The sequence below is a fragment of the Chionomys nivalis genome, chromosome 5, assembly GCF_950005125.1.
Source record: "Chionomys nivalis chromosome 5, mChiNiv1.1, whole genome shotgun sequence".
NCBI lineage: Eukaryota > Metazoa > Chordata > Mammalia > Rodentia > Cricetidae > Chionomys > Chionomys nivalis.
The window spans coordinates 20125275-20146521 of record NC_080090.1 but is presented as its reverse complement, the minus strand read 5'-3'; the positions used below and the strand labels follow the sequence as shown (position 1 = coordinate 20146521).

Genomic DNA, 21247 nt, shown 5'->3' with positions numbered 1-21247 from the left:
AGGTTGAAAACCATTGGGCTATAGGCTCAGATAAAACTCTAAAGCTTTGGTTCTGTATAGTCCCATCTAATCTGTTGAAAAGTATGTAGTTGTGTATGATTTAACAAGGCCTTCATATTCTGATAAACATTCCATTAGGCAACTGTAAGTGTCTATGCAGGCCTAGATGGTATAGGTCAATCAAAGACACCGTAAATACAAGCTATCTGGGGCTGCTGCAGATTCAATATGCATATTATTTATATAAAACTTTCTTTATTCACAAGTGTAAAAAAAATCAAAAATAATAATGACTGGGGTGTAGCTTGGTGGTATAATACAAGCTTAACATGTCTCAGGCCCTGAGTTCAATCTCCAGCATTGAAAATAAAATTGACAAAAATACAATATAAAAACCACACAAACTCCACTGGCATGGTTGTTTATTATCATTATTAGCCTTAAAAATATATAAAAGAAATATACTCTAGAGTTATGCTGGAGTAAATAATCCAGTAAGTCATTTATTGCCATTAAGAAGTATGCAATGCATACAATTTATGTTTCAGCATTTTATGAAACTAGCAATGCCTTAAGATCACTTACACCAGCATCATAATAAACTCCCGAATAACACTGCTTCACTTCGCTTAATGATAAGAATTTTACAGCTTTCTTATCATCAATGAGACCTATACTGTATTTGACAGTGTTAGCATCTCTACCGTTTTACAGTCACAGAAAGATTACTGCAGGGAAGATCAAGAACATGTGTTTATTGCAACTGACTCATCCCTTACTATAGCTTGATAAATGATTTTTACTTTTAGCATAGAAAGAGGTAACCTGCTTCATCTGGGACAGCCTCAACAGACCAAAAACAAAAACAAACAACAACAACAACAAAAAAAAAACCAAGAAGCCACCTGCCTATGAAGCCAGTCAGGAAATCCAGAGTTGTGAGAAAGAATTCATCACATTCTTAAACTGCCTTGGCTGGGATACTGGCATCAGCAGTCTGCAATTACCCCTATGCCACTCTCACTGCGATTATTCTGAGGTCCACACTATGTGTCATACTAGCACCGTTTCCTCTAGAAACAGGTCTGGGGGAAATAGAAATATAATCAGGAAAGGACATCTCCTGTGTGAAGCTTATAACTATGAAAGGGAAAAAAAACATGCATCTCCAACCAATAGGCACAAAAATGGTAAAGTGCAAAGACAATCATCTCCTCAAAACCCAGAGTTTCTGAGATGTCATTCATCCGCAGCTCTGACTTCCTTATTCATTTCCTCAACAGAATTCTAGTCTTGAGTTTTCATATCTATTTGCCTCTCCAAGCCCTTTGAGATCAGAATTTGAAAAGCAATACATTTGAAGGTTGTGCTCTATTTCACTGCACTTCTGTCTTCCTTTAGGTCTTACATTATCAGCTGTTCCCTGGGAAAACAATTCTCCCTGAGGCGTGAGACTTGGACAGTTTTGGAGAAACATGGGTCACCATGACAATATGTCTTACGGGGCCATGTCCCTGATGAGGGACAGTTCTGCTGATAAGAGCTGGCTACTGTAGCCCCTGTTGGCTTTGGGGCCCGAACTGCTCCAGCTTCTGCCCTGTCCTGCCACAAACTACTCTAATTCCATCATGAATTGTCAGGTCTACTGAAGGGGATGTGGAATAGGCCATGCCCGCCAAGAAGCAACAGGAAAACAGACCTAACGGATACCCAAAGATAAGAAGAAAGTGACTGTGGAACAGGAAGCTAAAGGACCAGGTGAGCATCTCAAAGAAACGTGTCATTATGCAGGTCCCTCTTCATTCCTTACAGCAATCAGATCATTCATAAGGTTGCAAAGCTCTTGACTTTCCCTGGGTGTCCAGGCTGCTTAAATTCTGGCAAATCTTAATTATTCAGCATCTCATAGTGAATGCCCTGCTGTGATTTCTTAGACCTATGTTTTTATGATTATGAAAATGGTAAGCAATAAATGTTTTTAAAATGTTTGCTAGTGTAAGTATATTCTTAGGCATAGAAATGTTTTCATCTCTTTTCTTTACAATTGAATGCAATGGTGACATACTATGGACTATGGGGTGATACTTTAACCCATGTTTAAATGTGTTAATAATCACAAAAGAGGGATAATTAGCCTTTCCTTACCATGTCTTCGGGTCTGGAGACTTTGACCTACTTTCTATAGTTTTTCATTAAATAAATAATAGGTTGTTGCAAATGACAGTCAGCCAATTGTTCTGTAGAACATGAGATCCTAGTGCTTCTATTAAACCACATTAAGTCCTCATCCAAACTCTCTCCTTCCACTTTTCCCCTATACTTTCTCATCTCCAGCGAACACTATTTCATTCTCTTCTACTCTGGGATGAACATTTTTAGCTCCACATATGAAGGAGCACATACAGGGTCTGACTTTTAGTCCTAGCTAATTTCTTCCATTTTGCTGAACTGGTAGTTTCCCTCTTTTATATAATTTAACAATATGCCATTGTGTGTGTGTGTGTATATAAATGATTACATATATTATATATAGTCATATTTCCTCAGTCAATTACTACTTATATGCATGTGTGTGTGTGTGTGTGTGTGTGTGTACGCTTGTGCTTGTGTGTATGACTATGAATGTAAGTATGCCAAAGGAAACCTCCTCTCTGATGTTGGTCCTCACTTTCTGCCTTGTTTGAGACAGTATTTGTTGCTCACTGCTGCAAACACCAAACTAGCTCACCTATGAGCTTCCGGGGTGGTCCCTGTCTACACTTATCTCTCTGAAGACACACCACTGAGATTTCAGAAGCATGGTGCTCTCCCGACCTTACATGGATCCTAGAGATTTAAACTTAAGTCCTTCTTCAAAAGCATGGTGCTCTCTCAACTCTACATGGATCCTAGAGATTTGAACTCACATCCTTCTACTTGCTTCACATACACTTAACTCAGTGATCCATGTCCCTGTTCCCTATAGTCCTGTCTTGAAGAATAAAGGAACTGATTAAACACCACAAATATTATGTATATTTCAGCAAGAAACAAAAAGTATGCAAGCATGTCTTCCTGATGTGGACTTTATTTTCTTTTGAATATCCCCATGTAAGTCAGCTAGCTGAATACATGATGAATCTAGTTTTATCACAATAAAGATCTCCACATTGTCCACCACAGTGGCTATACTATTTCTTATTCTAACAACTACAATAAGATTTATTGCTTCCACATCTTTGCCAGCATTTCTGGCTCAAGACTGGCTGTTCTAAGTGTAGTCATATGATACCTTATCATGGCTCCCCATTCATTTCATAGAGATATGTTTAAGTAGGAATGTAATAAAACTCTGGAGGTCTGCAAAGGTTTTGGACAGGGCAGAAAATTAAGGAAAAACTTAAAAAGCTAAGAAGTGGTAAGAGGTAGGAAATGATCTTGTTATGCTTAAGGGAAAGTATTCCTGGGTCTAAAGCCAAAGCTACTATGTCTATATATGAACAAACAAAATTGAATGTGATTTTGAAATATATAGTGAAAAACTCTGCCTTTCATACGCTGTCAAAACTTAACTTTTTGTCTCATTTCCCTGGATGATCTACAAGACAGAAGTGAAGTTTGCTCCTACAGCAGGATTATTTGTGTTTAAACCAGGCCCACCATATCTCAGATGCATGCTCTTTAAAAGAAAATATTCATCTTTCTATATTAGCTGTAAATAGAGATAAAGGTACTTTGGCTCATTGTGCTGTTGTGAGCATTGTCAGCACTCAACAAATATTCAGAGCCTGTTCCACTGGTATGCATTCCTTACATGCCAGTGACCTCAGTCATCCCCACATATGGACCTACTGTGTCATTTGCTAGAGAGTTAATGTTCCTTTTGTGTTTATCCAAAGAAGAACTGAAGGAAACTGAGAACCAGGTGGTCTTTAGAGTTCTCTGGAAACTGTTCCTGTTGTAGGGCTCTGATAGTGTGTCTTCAGATGAAGACTCTATTACTTCCTATGCAACATCATCTTCAGAGGCCCAGACATGGCCTGTGAAAGTTTCCCATATGTAGCATACAGGAGTTTGGAGATGATTAGGAATTCAGGCAGATTTGCTGACGTAAATAGCCAAATTGGATCAAGAGACACTTTTATATTTTCAGGTCCATGTGCCCATGGAATCACAAAGTTATTATAAAATAATAAATTGTTTCACTCTGTGGACAAATTACCTTCAACAAGGGAATGTATTCGGAGGATTTCTCAAGACACACATACACACACACACACACACCACCACTATTAATTTCTACTTAGAATTTAAGTCACCAAGTAAGAAGAGTGCATTTTAAGATACTGTCAACATGTCAGTTAAAATGTCAGGCCCCTCTGTCCTGTCAAGTTCTGACAGCATGGCGAAGCCCTGATATCATGAAAGTTCTGGAGTACAAGCAGGAAGAAATAAGGGGTTCCCAGAAGCAAGAGCAAACAGATAAAAAAAAAAAAAAAAAAAAAGCACAGCTAAACATGAGGTCAGCACTCATGGGGCCCAAACAGCCTGAAGCAAATGAAGCAAACTGAATCCTGTACTGGGGAGTCTATGTCAGGCAGTCTCATCACAGAGCAGATTGCAGAAAAGGGAGAAAAACATGACCCAACTCATATCATGGGTCAGACTTGCCTTGGCTGGAGGAAATGTCCTTGACCACGCTGGAGAACAGCAGGATTTTGTTGTCAGTCTCAGGAGAGGATGAGGAGAAGTGACTCCAAAAAGGGGTGGGGAGTTGGGGTGATAGCCACCTTTGAGCCCTCGAAGCTGGCTTTTCTTGAAGTCAGCAGATAATTTCAGTCATGGTGGGGCTTCAGGGGGAAAGTGACGTCAACCCATCTGAAGTGAAGGAGAGAATGGGTTTGCTGTGTCCCTTCCCATGCTCCTTTTAATTCCAATGTTTCTCTTCCTCTCTCTTTCCTCTCCCTGGACAAATTGAAATTTTGACTCAGTTTCATACAGTGCTGCCACCAAATGTAACAAAAATTACATTTGAATTTGCTTCAGGATGTTTAATTTTATAAAACATGTATCTGAATGAAGCTATGTAAGATGACGATAGATCCACACATACAAACAAGACTGAGATCCATTCTACTGATGTTTGATAGGAGCTTATTGCATCTTAGCCACTGTTGCGTACAGTGTCTAACTGTTCACAGGGAACAATGTACGATGTTACATGGGGATGGGGCAATAAAAGCTTGTTTCTTGGTAAACCTCTCCTCACTCCAACTTCTTCAGCATCTGAACTTACCCACCTCGCTCTGAAGGGTATGCCAGCCTGTCCTAACTCTTGGGAAAGTATCTAGATCATTATTTCACTGATTTCCAAATTGAGCTTAATGGATATTTGGGGGTACATTTTACTCCCAAGATCGAGGTAGGAAATAGTATGAACCTCATCATCCAACTTTCTCAGCAGTACTTCCTAAAATCAGTCTGCTTCAGGAAGAGCTTTTTTTCTTTCCAACTTTCCTGTTCAAAATCGATTTCTTTTTCTTGATTAGGAGAGACATAGCTTGAGTATTATGGTCTGAAAGGGCCCCAGAGTGTAAATTGGTGTCAGGGTCAATCAGAATTGAAACAATGAAGGACAGATAAGGAGATAGCAAATTCTCCTGTGAGCTAATCGAGTTGTCAGCTAATAGATCAATACAAATAGTTTTGATGATAGATTACTGTGTAATTTCTGCATATAACTAACAAAAAGTTGAAACAATTTGGTGCTGTTGCCATAGCAAAGCAAATTTCATTCTCAGAGCCATCGGTGTCACTTTGGGGGATTTAATTTTTCTCAGTGTTTAGAGTTCCACAGTGAGATGCAAGAATAGAATTGTTGCTGGAATCTTTCTGATTTGGGATAATATGTAGTCATGGTTGCATATAAGAATAAAAATATTCAATCCACATTAAAAGAAGATAGCTTTTCAATAAAATTTTAATATTGTAACTAATAAAATTTTCCAAACTTTGAAAGATATTTATACTGTTTGGGCTAAATGTATACTAATTATGCAATATGTAGAAAAAATCTTTTATGAAGCACTCGTAATTCTAAAAGTTCAGAAACAAACAAAAGAGCACATAGATAGATACAGAGAAATCAATAAAAGAATTGCACACAGACACACACACATATAAATATATTCATGGATTGCAAATACTGGGTATTGATATTACTATTTGTATTAATTTACATAATTTAAAACAAGTATTAATGGATACAATAGCATCAATATTTACATGCCTCAAATAGATGAAGAGATGACTTAGTGGTTTCATTTAGATTAGTATTCCCTGTGAGCTAGGATTAGGGTCCTTTAACTATGTAACTGTCTGGTTAAAATGGTTAGCAACCTGATGTATCACATTTTCAAATTTATTTGAGGAAGAAATGTGACACGCATAAATCCCACTGATCATGGAAATGATCGTGTCGAGTATATGATGCTAACATAATCCAAATTTGTCTCTTGGAGAAGTCAGGTCTCTGGAAGTGTTGATAGGAGACCAGGGAAGCACAGTAGCATGGTTAACTTGAGCAAAATGAACTCTTACCTTATAGGCTACCATTCTATTACATAGATTTGGTGGCTCAGGATGATATTTATTTCTCAGAGTCCTTCATGTTAGAAGTCTGAAATCTCCACTATTTTTCTAAACACCAAGGTACTAGAAGAGTTCTGGTTCTTTCAGAAGCTCTGGGACGATAATTCCTTTGTCAGGTCTTCCAGCTTCTGATAGCTGCTGCTGTTCCTTGGTCTTTAAGAGCAGTCACATCTTCAAACCCCTGAGTTCTGTCTTCATGGTCTCTTCTCATCTGTAGGTCAGCCTCAGATTTCCTGCTTGTCTTCTTTAAAAGTCTCTTGTGATTGGATGTAAGGGCACCTAGCTAATTCAGAACAGTCTCTATATCTGGTAATTATTAATTTAAATTATTTACTTCAATCACACTTTCAAAACCTTTGTAACAGTCACAGGGAACAGGGATTAGAACAGGCAAAGCATTTGTGTTTCAGTTTCCTAATAAGCTTAGCTATAGCTGTATTCCAGGCAGTGTGTGCACGCTCGTGGATTCATGTGTGTGTATGTATATGTGTGTGTGTGTGTGTGTTCATGTGCCCATGTGGATATAACATGCAGAGTCGAAACTTTTTTAACACAAAATCTTTGTTTTCTAACATAGTTTCATGAACTCTTGACTTCAAGCTTCCTGCCTCACCCTCTTGGGTAGCTGGGAAAACAGGTATCGCCACTCTGTTTGGCATGGACATCCAGTCACATTAGTTCTAGAAATGACAGACGATGATTCTGGCACAGGAAAGAAAGACTTTTTTTTCAACTGAAGCTTTCCAAAGATGCCTCGTCTGAGCACTGTGTTATTTTTCCATTTGCAGTGAATACATTTCAAATCACTACTTCCTGCTGTGCTGTCTTGAAATGCAGCTCCAGCAATCACTGAGTTCTCTCGACCTCCTAGTCACCTTCTCTTGAGTGACAAGCCCCAAGGATTCACCTTGGTGTCCTTTTATTAGTCATTCATCAAACATTGTGAATCATTGTGGGAAGTGCTCTGAAGCTTGAGATCTTGCAATTGTTCCTGAAGAAAGACAGAGAAGAGCATCTCATAGATTTTAAGTATTGTTGAAAACCAATACTCAAAATACCAAAGCTCCTTCTGAAGTCTCTCAGCAAGCCTTCGCTGAATACCTGATGTAGGTGAGGTCATTAGTTACCAACTAGCATCTTCAAGTCTGAGAACTTTTTCCTTGACACTCAGGAGTAAAGTAAAGCAAGAAATACATAACAAGAAGTGGTGGTATGGGGAATCATTGAACGTCAGTGGGTTTATAACCTTTTTGAGGATGTTCTGGCTTTGACACACCTATGTTTTAGTCTTTTTACTCCTGTTGCTTTTGCAGGCATCCAAGTGGATGGACGCTATGAGAAATTTAAGTGGAAGCCGTGTGGAGGAGTTCGTCTTGGTGGGCTTTCCTACCTCGCCACCCTTCCAACTACTCCTCTTTGTCTTCTTCTTTGCAATTTATCTGTTGACATTGCTGGAGAATATACTCATTGTTTCTACAATCTGGCTCACCCCGAGCCTTCATCGCCCCATGTACTTCTTCCTTGGTCACCTCTCCTTCCTGGAACTATGGTATATCAATGTTACTATTCCCAGACTCTTGAGAGCCTTTCTTACCCAGGATGGCAGAGTCTCGTACATAGGTTGCATGACCCAGCTCTATTTCTTTATTGCCTTAGCCTGCACTGAATGTGTCCTGTTGGCAGTAATGGCCTATGATCGCTACCTGGCCATCTGTGAACCCCTTCGTTATCCCAGCCTCATGCCTCCCAGCCTGGCCACTCGCCTTGCAGCTGCTTCTTGGGGAAGTGGTTTCTTCAGCTCCATGATGAAGCTACTTTTCATTTCTCGACTATTCTACTGTGGGCCCAATGTCATCAACCACTTTTTCTGTGATATTTCCCCACTGCTCAACCTCACCTGCTCAGACAAAGAAGAAGCAGAGCTAGTAGACTTCCTGCTAGCACTGGTGATGATTCTGCTACCTCTGGTGGCTGTGGCCTCCTCATATGCTGCCATCATTGTAGCCATTCTGAGGATCCCTACTGCTCAGGGACGCCACAAAGCCTTCTCCACCTGTACCTCCCATCTGGCAGTGGTTGTCATTTACTATTCCTCCACTCTCTTCACCTACGCACGGCCTCGAGCCATGTACACCTTCAGCTATAACAAGATCATCTCTGTGCTCTACACTGTCATTGTACCATTCCTCAACCCAGCCATCTACTGTTTAAGAAACAAAGAGGTGAAAGATGCCTTCAGGAAGACCATGCTGGAAAGATGCCACCATCCTAGGGAAGTTCCAGATTGACGCGTGACAGATCCCAACAGAGGGGAAAAGAAGTCTTATTGAGGATTTGACTAGTCATCACAGAATGGCCTTATAGGGAAGATCAATGTCAACACTTTAAATAAACTTTAAAAAACTGTAGTAAACACTTTAAATATTGTCTTGGATTCTCCTAATACATATGAAAATTAATAAGTTATTAATTTTGCGCAACCATTTCCAAACTAAGTTTGGATTAAATATTTAAAAGTTACTTAGATAGACGATTTCAAAGAAAGATTCCCTAATATCATGCTTTTCCATTTTGAGTTTTTTGTTTGTTTTGTTTTTTTATTTTTTTCTTACTGGTTTTGTTTATTTTAATTTTGATTTTGTTTGGGAGATTTTTTGGAGAAAGACAGAGAAAAAAAGCATGAAGTTGGATGGGTAGGGAAGTAGTAAGGATCTGAAAGAGGTTGAGGAGGGGAAAATCATAATTAAAATACATTATATGAAAATTTTTAACTAATTTTTTATTTTTTAATGATTTTATTGAGCTATACATTTTTCTCTACTCCTCTCCCTTCCTCTGTTATTTTACCAATTGTACATTTAACTGAAATGCACTGTGCAAATGGCTTGCTGTTAATTCCTTTTCAATTTATAGAAGAAATAATGAACGAAATATGGCTCGGGAGAGGACCCAAGTTCAATATCCAGAATGCACACACATGGCTCAAACTTGTCTTTAACTAAGTTGTGAATACCTCATGTCCTGTTTTCCTGGTCACTGTCTAAGTCTGCAATTCACAAGAGGAGACAGATGTGGGTGTGACTTCCATAGGACACTGTGCTTGCAGCTCCAGTGGCCACTGCTGAGATTATTTGATTTCACTTTGCTTTACATTTGATGTTGCTCTGTTTTGCTCTGAATGTAGGCTGAGGGAAGCACCCTGAGATAAGAGAGAAGTAAAAAGGAAGAGCATAGAGAAATAACACACCCTCCAGGAAGTCTTCTTTAGAGCAATGACACTTCTCATCATGACCAACTATAAAAGAACTTACATTAACAACAAAACATGGATTGTGTGATGTTTATTTCTTACAGAAAGAGCAGACATGTTCATCAACTTCAAAAAGTATGACTTGAAGAGAAAATAGATAATATACATTTTTCAGAAAGAGTTATTTAACACAAATACAACTAAAGTGATAGGTTTCTAAACATTATTTCATTCATTTGAAAGTTATTCGGCCTTTTCTTGCCAAATCTGATGGAACACGCATCCAGAATATTTTCTCACAACCAGACTTGTTACACTCTACAATTCTGTAAAGTTGCTCACTCAACTCAAATGTATGTTTTACATATTAGTGGCTTATTTTTTTTTTTTTAGTTTGACTCTTAATTTACTTTATTTTCTTTCATGGCAGAAAGTAATGAAAAAAATGACCATTCTTTTTCTATAAGTACCCCGTTCTAGATCTTCTTTCACAAGAAATTGTCATAAATTTTACCAAAGGAACAGAATGACCATGTGTTGTTGAAATCCATCTTCAGTTCTGCATAGTAGCTGACTTTTAATAGTCTGAAATAGAAGCTGCAGCTTTTCCACAAGTCTCTGCTCCACCTTGCTGCTACTCAGTTGTGTCTTACCTTTCTCTACATTTAAGTTATACATTAATGAACTCAAACAAAATACACTTCATTTCAAGAATTTCAGGTCTCCACTGAACAGTCTATTAAAAAAAGAAATAAACTGTGAAGTCCCTGCCCTTCAGACTCTTATTAGTCCAAGGTATTGGCGAACTGATTTTAGAAGGTTTACTCTTCCTAGCTTCCACCACAAATAATCAGAAGCTCATTTAAGAATCAGGGTGCTGCATGCTCAGCATTGATGTAAAGGAAGACTGCAGAGCAGAAAACACCTTGAGGGAGGAGCCTCCTAACAAAAATTGTCCTGTCAGAAGTATTTCCACTATGCCATTTCCAGACTTGAGAAATTCCAGAACTGTCTAGAACCTTCATGGTCAAATGTAGCTATTTTGATATTGGCATGTGAAAGAATGCAAATGGATCCATATCTATCATCCTGCACAAAAGTCAAATTCAAGTGGATCAAAGACCTCAACATAAATCCAGAAATGCTGAACCTGATAGAAGAGAAAGTGGGGAATAGCCTTGAGTGCATAAACACAGGAGACGACTTCCTGAACAGGACACCAATAGTGCAGACACTGAGATAAACACTTAATAAATAGGACCTCATAAAACTGAAGTTTCTGTAAGGCAAAAGACACCTACAATAGAACAAAACAGCATCCCTACAGAATGGGAAGAGATCTTCACCAGCCCAACATCTGACAGAGGGCTAATCTCCAAAATATACAAAGAACTCAAGAAGCTAGACACCAAAATACCAAATAATCCAATTTAAAAATGGGGTACAATGTAAACAGAGAGTTCTTTTTCAAGACAGAGCTTTGAGTGTCCTGGAACTTACTCTGTAGACCAAGTTGTCCTTGAACTTAGAGCTCTACCTGCCTCTGCCTCCAAAGAGCTGGGATTAAAAACATGTGCCACTGGACAACTTGCATTGAAATTTTTGAAACATATTATCTTTTACTGGTTCTTTGGAAATTTCACATCATGCACCCAATCCCACTCATTTCCCAGTCCATCCATATCTATCATTCACCCTTGAAGTGATTCCTTCTTCAAAGAAAATTTTAAAGAATAAATGTGCTAATAAAAAACAACACTTCACTTCTAAGTTTTTCCGCCTCTCCATCACCTCTTCTTTTGTCTTAGGGGCACTGGGAGCTATGGACCTTTTTGTCCAAACAGCTTTACTTGCAAAAGTTCATTGTAATGAGTTGTTGGTCTGGTTCAAGGCACACCATTCATGCTGGACCATCACCAGCAATCCTCTTGGATATTCTGCTGTTGCCATGAGTCATAAAGATCCTGCATCTCTAGTTCACAGGGCCAGTCCTTCCATGTGCCCCAGCAGGTCATAGATGGTGTAGATATTGGGTTGTGCCAACTCAGCACTGGATGTCAGCCTGGGTGTAGCTCAGTTGGTCAAGCCAGGCTTCTACTTGGACCTCCCCTGTCAAGTGAGGATCAGGGCCAGCTCTCCTGCACCCACACCATCATGGTCAGCTGTCCCATGGCTGTGGTGAGGTGTGAAACCAGCTCTCCTGAATGTTGAGCCAGCTCTCTCAGGGCCGGGTCATCAGGGCCAGTGAGGAGTGAAGCCAGCTCTCTGATGAGGTGTAGGGCCAACACTACAACTGCAGCAGTCAGTGAAGGGCAGAGCCGGATCTCTCAGGGCCAGCAAAGGGCAGGAACCTCTCAGTAGGGCACTTAGGGATTTCAATACACATGATTCACATGGGCCCCCGTGGTAAAACAGGCCACAGACATCAGCACAGACCCCAGCTGTAGCGCAACCACAGGCCCAGACATGGCCCTTGGCAGCATCATGGGCTCAGATGTCGCCATGGACCCAGGTGACAGCACAAGCCACTCAGATCGGTATGTCTCCTGTGGAGGCATGATCTTCAGACACCAACATCACCTCAGGTGGCAGTCTAGACCCCACATGTCACACTTTTCTAAATGGCTTCCATTATAGTCCTTTGTCCTTGGAAGACTTTATTATTTATAAAATTGTTTTCAAAAAGAGAACCGCACACATGTACACACACACACACACACATTTTTATTCCCACTTTCTTTTCCCCCCAGAGTCTGATTGGAAAGACGAGGCCATGTACTTCCACTCTAAGGTCCCTCTTGTGGCCTAAGGTCTCACTTAGCTTTTTCCTTACTATCCCCTCAGGGTGTCCTTGAGTTCTGAAAGGGCCAAATACATTTTTTTTAAGGCTTTGTCTCTTGAGAGGTCCCCTGTGGGTGGAAGGGAGTTCGTTTCTGTTCCTCTAGTAGCTTGGAGACAGAAAGGTGCACAAATAGCTTCATTCAGTGCCTTCTTCTAGCTCACAAGAAACCATCCTTGGCCAGCAATTATCTAGGTTGAGGAACGGTGTCTTTCTTTCTGACTACATGATTTTGTTTCTTTTCTAGGCACAATCTGGAGATCCCTAACAAGGACAGAAAAAGAGTAACATCTGTAGAAAAATGGTGAGTTAAAGAAACAATAAATTTAAAAAAAAAAAGAATTTAATCAGATTTTAGTTGTTTTCTTGAAGAGAAACAGAGAATAATTGGAGAATTCTCTTCATAAACTAAGAATTGATCAGAATTTCTATTTCATATATTTTAAAGGACAGTTTGTCTTTGCTGAGCCCTTGATAAGCATTAAGGTAACATGATAAGAAGGAAACTTTGCACATACATAGAGCAGTTAAACTGAGATTTCTTTAGTCACTGTGTCAAGTCTTATGAAAAACATGAGGAACTAAGAGCCGTTAGGTGGTATTGAGTATTCTGTTATGTCAAGGGTCTCCTGTAAGAAACCACTCTAGGTGAAGCTGGCGCAAGGCTTTGCAAACTACCCTGTGGCCTGCTCTACTAAAGATCCATTTGTTGTATCTTGTAAAACCACTCACTGACTTGCAAAAAAAATACCCAAGTCTGTAGGTGTGCAAACCTCCCTCCTTCAGAGGGGGAGAGAGAAAGAAAGGAGGCAGAAACATGTGACATCACCAGAATGAATACATGTATGAGGAGAACCAGAGATGTGAGCGTATATGCATGCTTTATATTGAATAAGGGCATCTGCTATCAAACAAGAAACCACAGAACTTCTTTCTTGTCGTTCACAGCTTCTTGGAAGATAATTACTTGTTGATATTTTTCGTATTGAAGGGAAGCCTGTCTTTTCCACTGTATTGATTATTCAAAAATTCATTATGTGATTGCATTTATATTTGACTAGAAATCCTGGGATATGCTACAGATTAATGTAGCTCAAAATGAGATCAATAGAATCTGACCACTTTCCCCTAGAGGAAAAAAAATAATTATTTCAAATACAGGCTGTGGTGTTGAAAAGTTACAAAGGACAGAGAAAAGCACAGGTGTTGGATATGTATATTTTCCCCCTATAGTTTTGAAGCCTAACTCAGTAGAAGACAAGCTATGCAGAGGAGATCAGTCTATGACAGCTAATTGCTCTGCCCTGAGACACACTTAGGAACCACTCTATTATAACCCTGAATCATAGGAGCTGCTAAGAATCCAATGAAAAGGGAGCTGGACTGGAATTGCATCCCCTAAAACTGATTTAGAGGAACAGGATTTCTTTTCCTGTTGAAAATGACTGGGCATTTAAATCTAAGATGGACACATCTGCCTCATACTGTCTTACACATCGTTCTTACTTCCCCACAGGAACTGGAGAAACTAGACTGAGCGTAGGAGATGATTGGGTCGTGACTCTCACTGGTTCTCTCCACTTTGGAGCGTCTCTGATCCACAGTTTCATGAATCCCGCCCCCACAGAGTTCACGCAGCAATTTTTAATATAATTGTTTTCTCCAGAACTTTGCCCAAATAAATTCATTCTCTACCCTTTCATCTCCTCACAAACAACAAAAACCAATCTCTTTCCAAGCGCATCATGACCTCGGCTTCCTCCTTAATTACCTGTGTGGGAGGACCTTTTGCCATCCTACTGGGAAATCAGAGACAGAACCTCTGCCCTTTACTGGTGGAAGGCTCCAGAGCAGGTGTTAGTCCTTTCCCTGTTTTCAGAATAAAATCAAACCTTAAACCCCACAAGTGCTTTTCAAAACATTCTGGTCTTGGCCCCACGAATGTCCTGGGAGTCAATCAATGATCACAAACTAATCCTGACTCTATATGGAGATTGAGGGGTGTTCATACCAGGGTAATGGGGCATTTAAGTGTTAGATAGACCTGATACTGATTTCGCATGTAAAACCTCCTGCTTTGATGAAGAAACGACAGTTCAACTCCAGGACTTTGAACATAGGCTCAGAAAGTTAGAATCTCTGGGTTTTAAAGAGAAAGGCTATAACCTCAAACAGAGACTGACATTTTTTTTTAAGTGCTGCGATCATTTTAGGTGCCAAATCTTCTATCCATGCTAGGATGGGTGAAAACATTGATCTTGCATTCAGATTCATCAATTAAGAAGGAATTTAAATCTTCTGAGCTAGCAGGTTCCCTGCAGTTCCCAAACCCTGTGTGTGTGTGTGTGTGTGTGTGCCTGTGTGAGTGTGCATACACACACACATTTGTCATTATGCAGTAGAATCGCAACTGTAAACGTTTTTTAACACATTTTTTAAGAAAAAAATTGTGCTTAAAATATTCATATGAAAATTTTTAATTCTGTTGAAATAAAGATAAAAGTTAAGGTGACTTGTCTATCAAGGTCTCATTGTGGTGTACAATTAATTTAATTAATTTAAGTATATAAGATAATCAGTATTAAAGATTACTAGGGACTGGCATATAATCACTAATAAATAGCTATTCTGCCAACATATAGCTGTTTAACTTTAGGAAAAATACTGTTAACATAGAAAATCATCTCATTTGATTAAAAAAAGTATTTTAAACCAAAATATCATTGATTTTAAAGTACTATTATTTTAGAATAGTCCCTAGCATTTGACTCTCAGCACTTTAATGATTTTACTTCTTAAATTTTTATCTCATATGGAGATATACTAAAACCGAAAGTACAACTTTGGGTTCAGTATCAAAAAATAGAAAGACAGTGAGATGGTCATGAATGCCAAATATAACAGCACTCAGAAGGCTAAGGTAGAAGGCTGAGGTAGGCAGTTTGAGGCTATCCTGAGTGTCTCTCTCTCTCTTCATATATGTTGATTGTGTTCCACTCATACAGTATCATATATGTGTTGTATATATATATATATATATAACATGACATAATTTTCAATGTTACAGCATTTTTCTAAAGTTAAATAGCTGTATGTTGGCAGAATAGCTACTTATTAATGATTATATGCAGTCCCTAATAATCTTTAATACTGATCATCTTACATACTTAATTTAATTAAATTATATATATATTCATATGTATATATTATATGAAAAGCAATTACAATAAAAATGGAATTTGATTATTTAATTTCAGTTCCATCACTGTAACAAGCAAGCAACTAGTGTGACTGTGAGGTAAATATTTAATATTCCCTAGATGAAGTGGTCAGCATAGTATTTCTTCCTTCTGAGTTCCTTCTTGTGGAGCTGCTGGGAAGGACCCCAGAGTGCTTTGAGATATGCAGAGTGAGGCGGCCCCAGATATGCAGAGTGAGGCGGCCCCAGCGGTAGTGATGCTGCCATGCACTGGACACAGCCTCTGCAGGACTGGGCTGCAGGAGAAGGGCAGTTGTCGAATATTAAAGCCTCTCTCTCACCTGCTGAAAGAGCCGTCTAACCTGTTTTAGAAACGACTAGCATGTGACTCAAACAACCCAGGCCTAGAGCTAGGAGCTTAGGCTCCTTAGGATAGCCACATGTGTGTGTGTTTGTTAAGACACTCTCTCGGTTTATATATTCATTTTCTTGCTTAGCAAAATACAACAACTAGATATACATTATTAAATATTATAGTTTAATATCCACAGTTTATATCTATATTTACTATGGTAGGTTCGAGTCCCCAATGTGACCATATTGTACCTCTAATTATTTGTTTTCCTCAACTATCAAAAATCTCAGAGTAAGTCACATGATCAGAGGATGAAATGAGCCTAGACAGATGCTCTGAATGTACAGTCTGATGCGGTCTTTTGTTTAATTTTTCCCCTGGTTTTGAACATTTGTTTGGACATTTGTTGGATATCTGTTGGATGTTGAGGAGGAACGAATGGCTAAAACACAGTTCCAATAAAAATATTCCCTTTGTGTTTACTAATTAACTCTTCAAATCAATGGAAACACTTTTGTTTCCACTCTCTTCTATTTTCTTAAAACTTTTAAGTTAGGTATCCAAAGAACAACTGTGTTCATTGCGAAGTTACTGAGACAGGTGGAGGCATTCCTGGAGCCGTTCTCAAAGCTGCAGTGTCCACTAAGACTCTTTAGAGACCAGAGTAGATGCCAGCAGGGTGTAAGATACCAGGGTATAGTTCACTGCCTGTTGTTTTCTGAAATTTAAAAATGCTTGCAGGAGCTGAAACAAGCTCATAGGTCTGGAACACGAAACATACAGCACAGACCAAGAAAACAGCAACATAACCCCTTGTTAGAAGAGAAGGGATGGAAATGTGGCAGAAAAAAGCTGAGTAGCAATTAAGCTAGCTAGGTGGTAGTGGCACATCCCTTTGATCCCAGCAGGTTGAGCTAAGCAGATCTCTGTGAGTTTGAGGCTGGTCTACAAAGTAAGTTCTAGGACAGCCAGAGTTACACAGAGAAACCCTGTCTCCGAAAAATAAATAAAGGAAATAAAAGAAAAAAGAAAGTGAAATAAACTAACCTAAATGATATTGAATTGGTTTGACTCTCAGATTTGGAAATTAGAAGGAAAGAAGGTGAAGGAAAAATCTCAGGAGGATTCTTAAAGCTCCCTTTGTTTATACTCCTCACAGTTCTAGTAGTGACTATTAGGCTGTGCTCATCTACGACCAGTTCCGTGTTTGTGGGGGGGGGGGGAGGTATTGCATAAGAAACCTTATTCTAGGCCAATGAGACAGCTCTGTGAGTGAGAATGTGTGCCATCAAATCAGAGGACCTGAGTTCCATTTCCAGAATCCGTGTGGTAAAAGATGGAACCAACTCATGAAAGTCTTCCTGACTTCAGCATGCACACACACACACACACACACACACGCACGCATAAACAAATATAAAAATAATTTTAAAAAATTATAATCCAGCAGAAAACAACAGTTAAATTTGCTGTGCTCTGTGAGTTTTTTCCTTTTTTTATCACAATCTGTGTTTTCCTCCCTAAGCATGTATCATTTTGACATAAGCTTCTGTTTCTATCATTCTAAATCTGAAATGTAAATGAAGACAGAAGAGTAGATAGAATAAACAGTTTTCTTGCTTTCTCCCTCCCTTTCTCTGTGTGTCTCTCTCTCCTATCTTCCCGCACCCCGCCCCTCCCTGCCCATTTCCTTAGCAAATAATCTTTCGTGAGTCTATATACTTAGACCTCAAAAACAAAGCTGTCAAGAAAGGAGGAACAGGAATAGCTATGGGGGGAAAAAACAATAAAAACACCAATAGGTCCTAAAAGGGATGGAAACAAGGAACTGTTTCCAATCCTAGCGGTTCTGGAGCAAGTCTCAGCCCATCCTAGAGAGAGCCTGTGCTTTGTTTAATTACCAGACAAGAAGTGACGCTCACAGGAATGCTTTTCTATAATACTACTGCCAAATGGCTGATGAGTTCTTTATTTTAACAATCATAAAATGTCCAATTTCCTCCTCCTTTTCCATTAATGATAACTGACATTTTCACCATCTTTTTTCCAGAGTTTTGTTATTGGTAGGACGGGGTGTATCCTTGGGAATGGAATTAAAAAGATGACAATGTGTGTCGAATGGAGGCTAAGAACAGTAACTGGGAAAGATAACATCAAACACCTATGGGAACGTAAACTCTAAATCCCATTTGATGTTTACAAAATGTGAATCTCTTCCTATGATTCTTACCTGAGAAATAATTTAACTAATATTTAGCTAAACAAAGACAAGGGTGAAATTTAAAGATATTTTTGTCAAATTGCTCATCAAGATGGCTATACAGGGGATTCAGTTGAAGGAAGTGGCCTTCAAATTATTCATTCACCTTTAGCCTTTGAGAAGATAGTGAATGTTCCTATCGCCTCTATTGCTATTAACCTGGGAATTGCTCAATTGTTGCTCTGTTAAAGCTTTGTAATATTTTTTGGATTAAACAAATATAATTGTCTTTATTTTAAGGAGAAGTGGGGTCACAAAATTTGTCTGGCATCATACATTTACACCTAGAGAATAAGTAATTGAGTCTTCTGCCTTCTTTTTTTATGCTATAGATGGGGAAACTTTGCCCATAGTGAATGAGTGGTCTCCAGAGACTTCCCTATGCCCAATGGTGATGTATTGAAAAAGCACAGAGCTTGGACATGGGAGGTCTGATTTCATTGCTGTGTGGTCTTGGGCAAGTATGCCTTTTGGACTAATTTTTTAAAGCTTAAAATACAAACTCCCTCAAAGTGAATTGCTATTCAACAGTTTTAGTTTTAGTTCATGATTCGAGAGGAAATAAACACATGAAAGCAGGAAACCTCTCACTATGATGAATTGCTAGAGGCGGGGCATCTGTATAATTGATTTCAGAGTGTTACTTGGGACACAGAAGGAACTGACTTTGCCTATGCCCACAGCAAGCCATGATCATCAAGGTTCCAGACGCAGACAATCTTACTGCGACAACACATTTCATTCTTCTTGGATTTCTAACCCGACCTGCCTTCCAGTTACTGCTCTTCTCTGTCTTCCTGGTAACCTACCTGCTGACCCTGGTAGAGAACCTTCTCATCATCCTGGCCATCCGCAGTGATGGCCAACTGCACAAGCCAATGTACTTCTTTCTAAGTCACCTCTCTTTCTTGGAGATGTGGTATGTCACTGTCATCAGTCCCAAGATGCTGGTCAACTTCCTCAGCAAGGACAAGAGCATCTCCTTCAATGGCTGCATGACACAGCTTTACTTCTTTGTAACCTTCGTCTGCACAGAGTACATACTCCTCGCTGTCATGGCCTTTGATCGCTATGTAGCCATTTGCAATCCATTACGCTACCCTGTCATTATGACCAACCAGCTTTGTGGAATCTTGGCTGGAGGTTGCTGGTTCTGTGGGCTCATGACTGCCATGATTAAGATGGTGTTCATAGCTCAGTTGCGCTACTGCGGCACGCCACGTATCAATCACTACTTCTGTGATATCTCTCCACTCCTCAATGTCTCCTGTGAGGATTCCTCTCAGGCTGAACTGGTAGACTTCTTCTTGGCCCTCATGGTCATTGCTGTACCTCTTTGTGTGGTAGTGACATCTTATGTCACCATCCTCATCGCCATCCTCAAGATCCCATCAGCTCAGGGGCGTCAAAAGGCTTTCTCCACCTGTGCCTCTCACCTGACAGTTGTAACTCTCTTTTACTCCACAACCCTTTTTACATACGCCCGTCCGAAGCTCATGTATGCCTACAATTCAAACAAAGTAGTGTCTGTGCTCTACACCGTCCTTGTTCCCCTTCTCAATCCCATCATCTACTGTTTGAGGAACCGTGATGTGAAGATGGCCCTAAAAAAGACTATACTTTGCATTAGAAGTGGACCTGGGGAAGATGCGGGTTTTAGTAGCTAAAAAAGAAAACATACACAATTACACTGGGAAGATGGCTCAGCAGTTAAGAGCACTAGATGCTCTTTCAGAGGACCTGAGTTGACTTCCCAAAACCCATATGGAAGCTCACAACCACCTGCTACTTCAGTTCCAGGGAGTGCAATGTCCTCTTCTGGCCTCCACTGGCTTGTTTGTGATCCACAGACATACACATAAAGTAAAATACACATAAAACAAATCAGCCATACACATTAAAAATAAAATTAAAAAAATTAAAACATAGAGAATTCTTTCTGGTATAAATAAGTAGATGACCACCACCCATTTTCTGCAGTCTGATTTATATTTATTCATCGACTACATAGTACTACTGTAAGACTTCCTTAAAATTATAGATAAAATTCAACATAACAAGGCAGAACATATTTACTTTGTATACAATAAGTTATCAAAAAAGTCCTTTCAAATAAATTTGTGTGGGGGTGATATGATCATGTGTGTTTGTGTGTGGTGTTATGATCATGTGTGCTCTGTGTGGTGGTATGACCATGTGTGCTTATTGCTGTGGTATGATCATGTGTGCTTGTGTGTGGTGATGTATGCACAAGGACATTCATCCATGGAGACTGGAATTCAGCATCAAATATCTTCCACTATCACTATCTACCTGATCCTCCTATCACCCGCCCCCTGCAGAGCTGGGATTAGAGACACCTGCCACTTGTCCCTACAGCTGGCTTTTTACAGAAGTGCTGGGGATCTGAACTCCAGGCCCCATGCTGACACAAGTATTTTACCCACTGAGCCAATCTGCCCAGACATTTCAAGTAAATTTTAAAGACTGAGTCTTTAGTGGAAAAATAAATGAAGAATGTAAATATAATAAATAAAAATTATTTAGATAGCAGTTATGGATTGAATAGTGCCCTTCCAAAGAAGATATACTGAAGTTCTAATCCTTGGTACCCTAGAATATGACTTTCCTTGGGATTTGGATTTATGTAATGAGCAACTGCAAATTTGGATTTCCATCATCATATCTCAGAGTTAGCAAACAATAAAAGCGCA

General features: G+C 39.4%; 2 protein-coding genes across 2 annotated transcripts; both read left to right on the top strand.

Moving 5' to 3' along the window:
• Positions 1–7964: 7964 nt before the first annotated feature.
• LOC130875033 (olfactory receptor 6P1) lies at positions 7965–8918 on the top strand. Its single transcript, XM_057770655.1, has one exon. The coding sequence runs from the start codon at positions 7965–7967 to the stop codon at positions 8916–8918; it is 954 nt and encodes a 317-aa protein (XP_057626638.1).
• Positions 8919–19222: 10304 nt separating this feature from the next.
• LOC130875089 (olfactory receptor 6Y1) lies at positions 19223–20200 on the top strand. The gene has a single exon (XM_057770765.1). It carries the CDS (start codon positions 19223–19225, stop codon positions 20198–20200), a length of 978 nt encoding a protein of 325 aa, XP_057626748.1.
• Positions 20201–21247: the final 1047 nt, after the last annotated feature.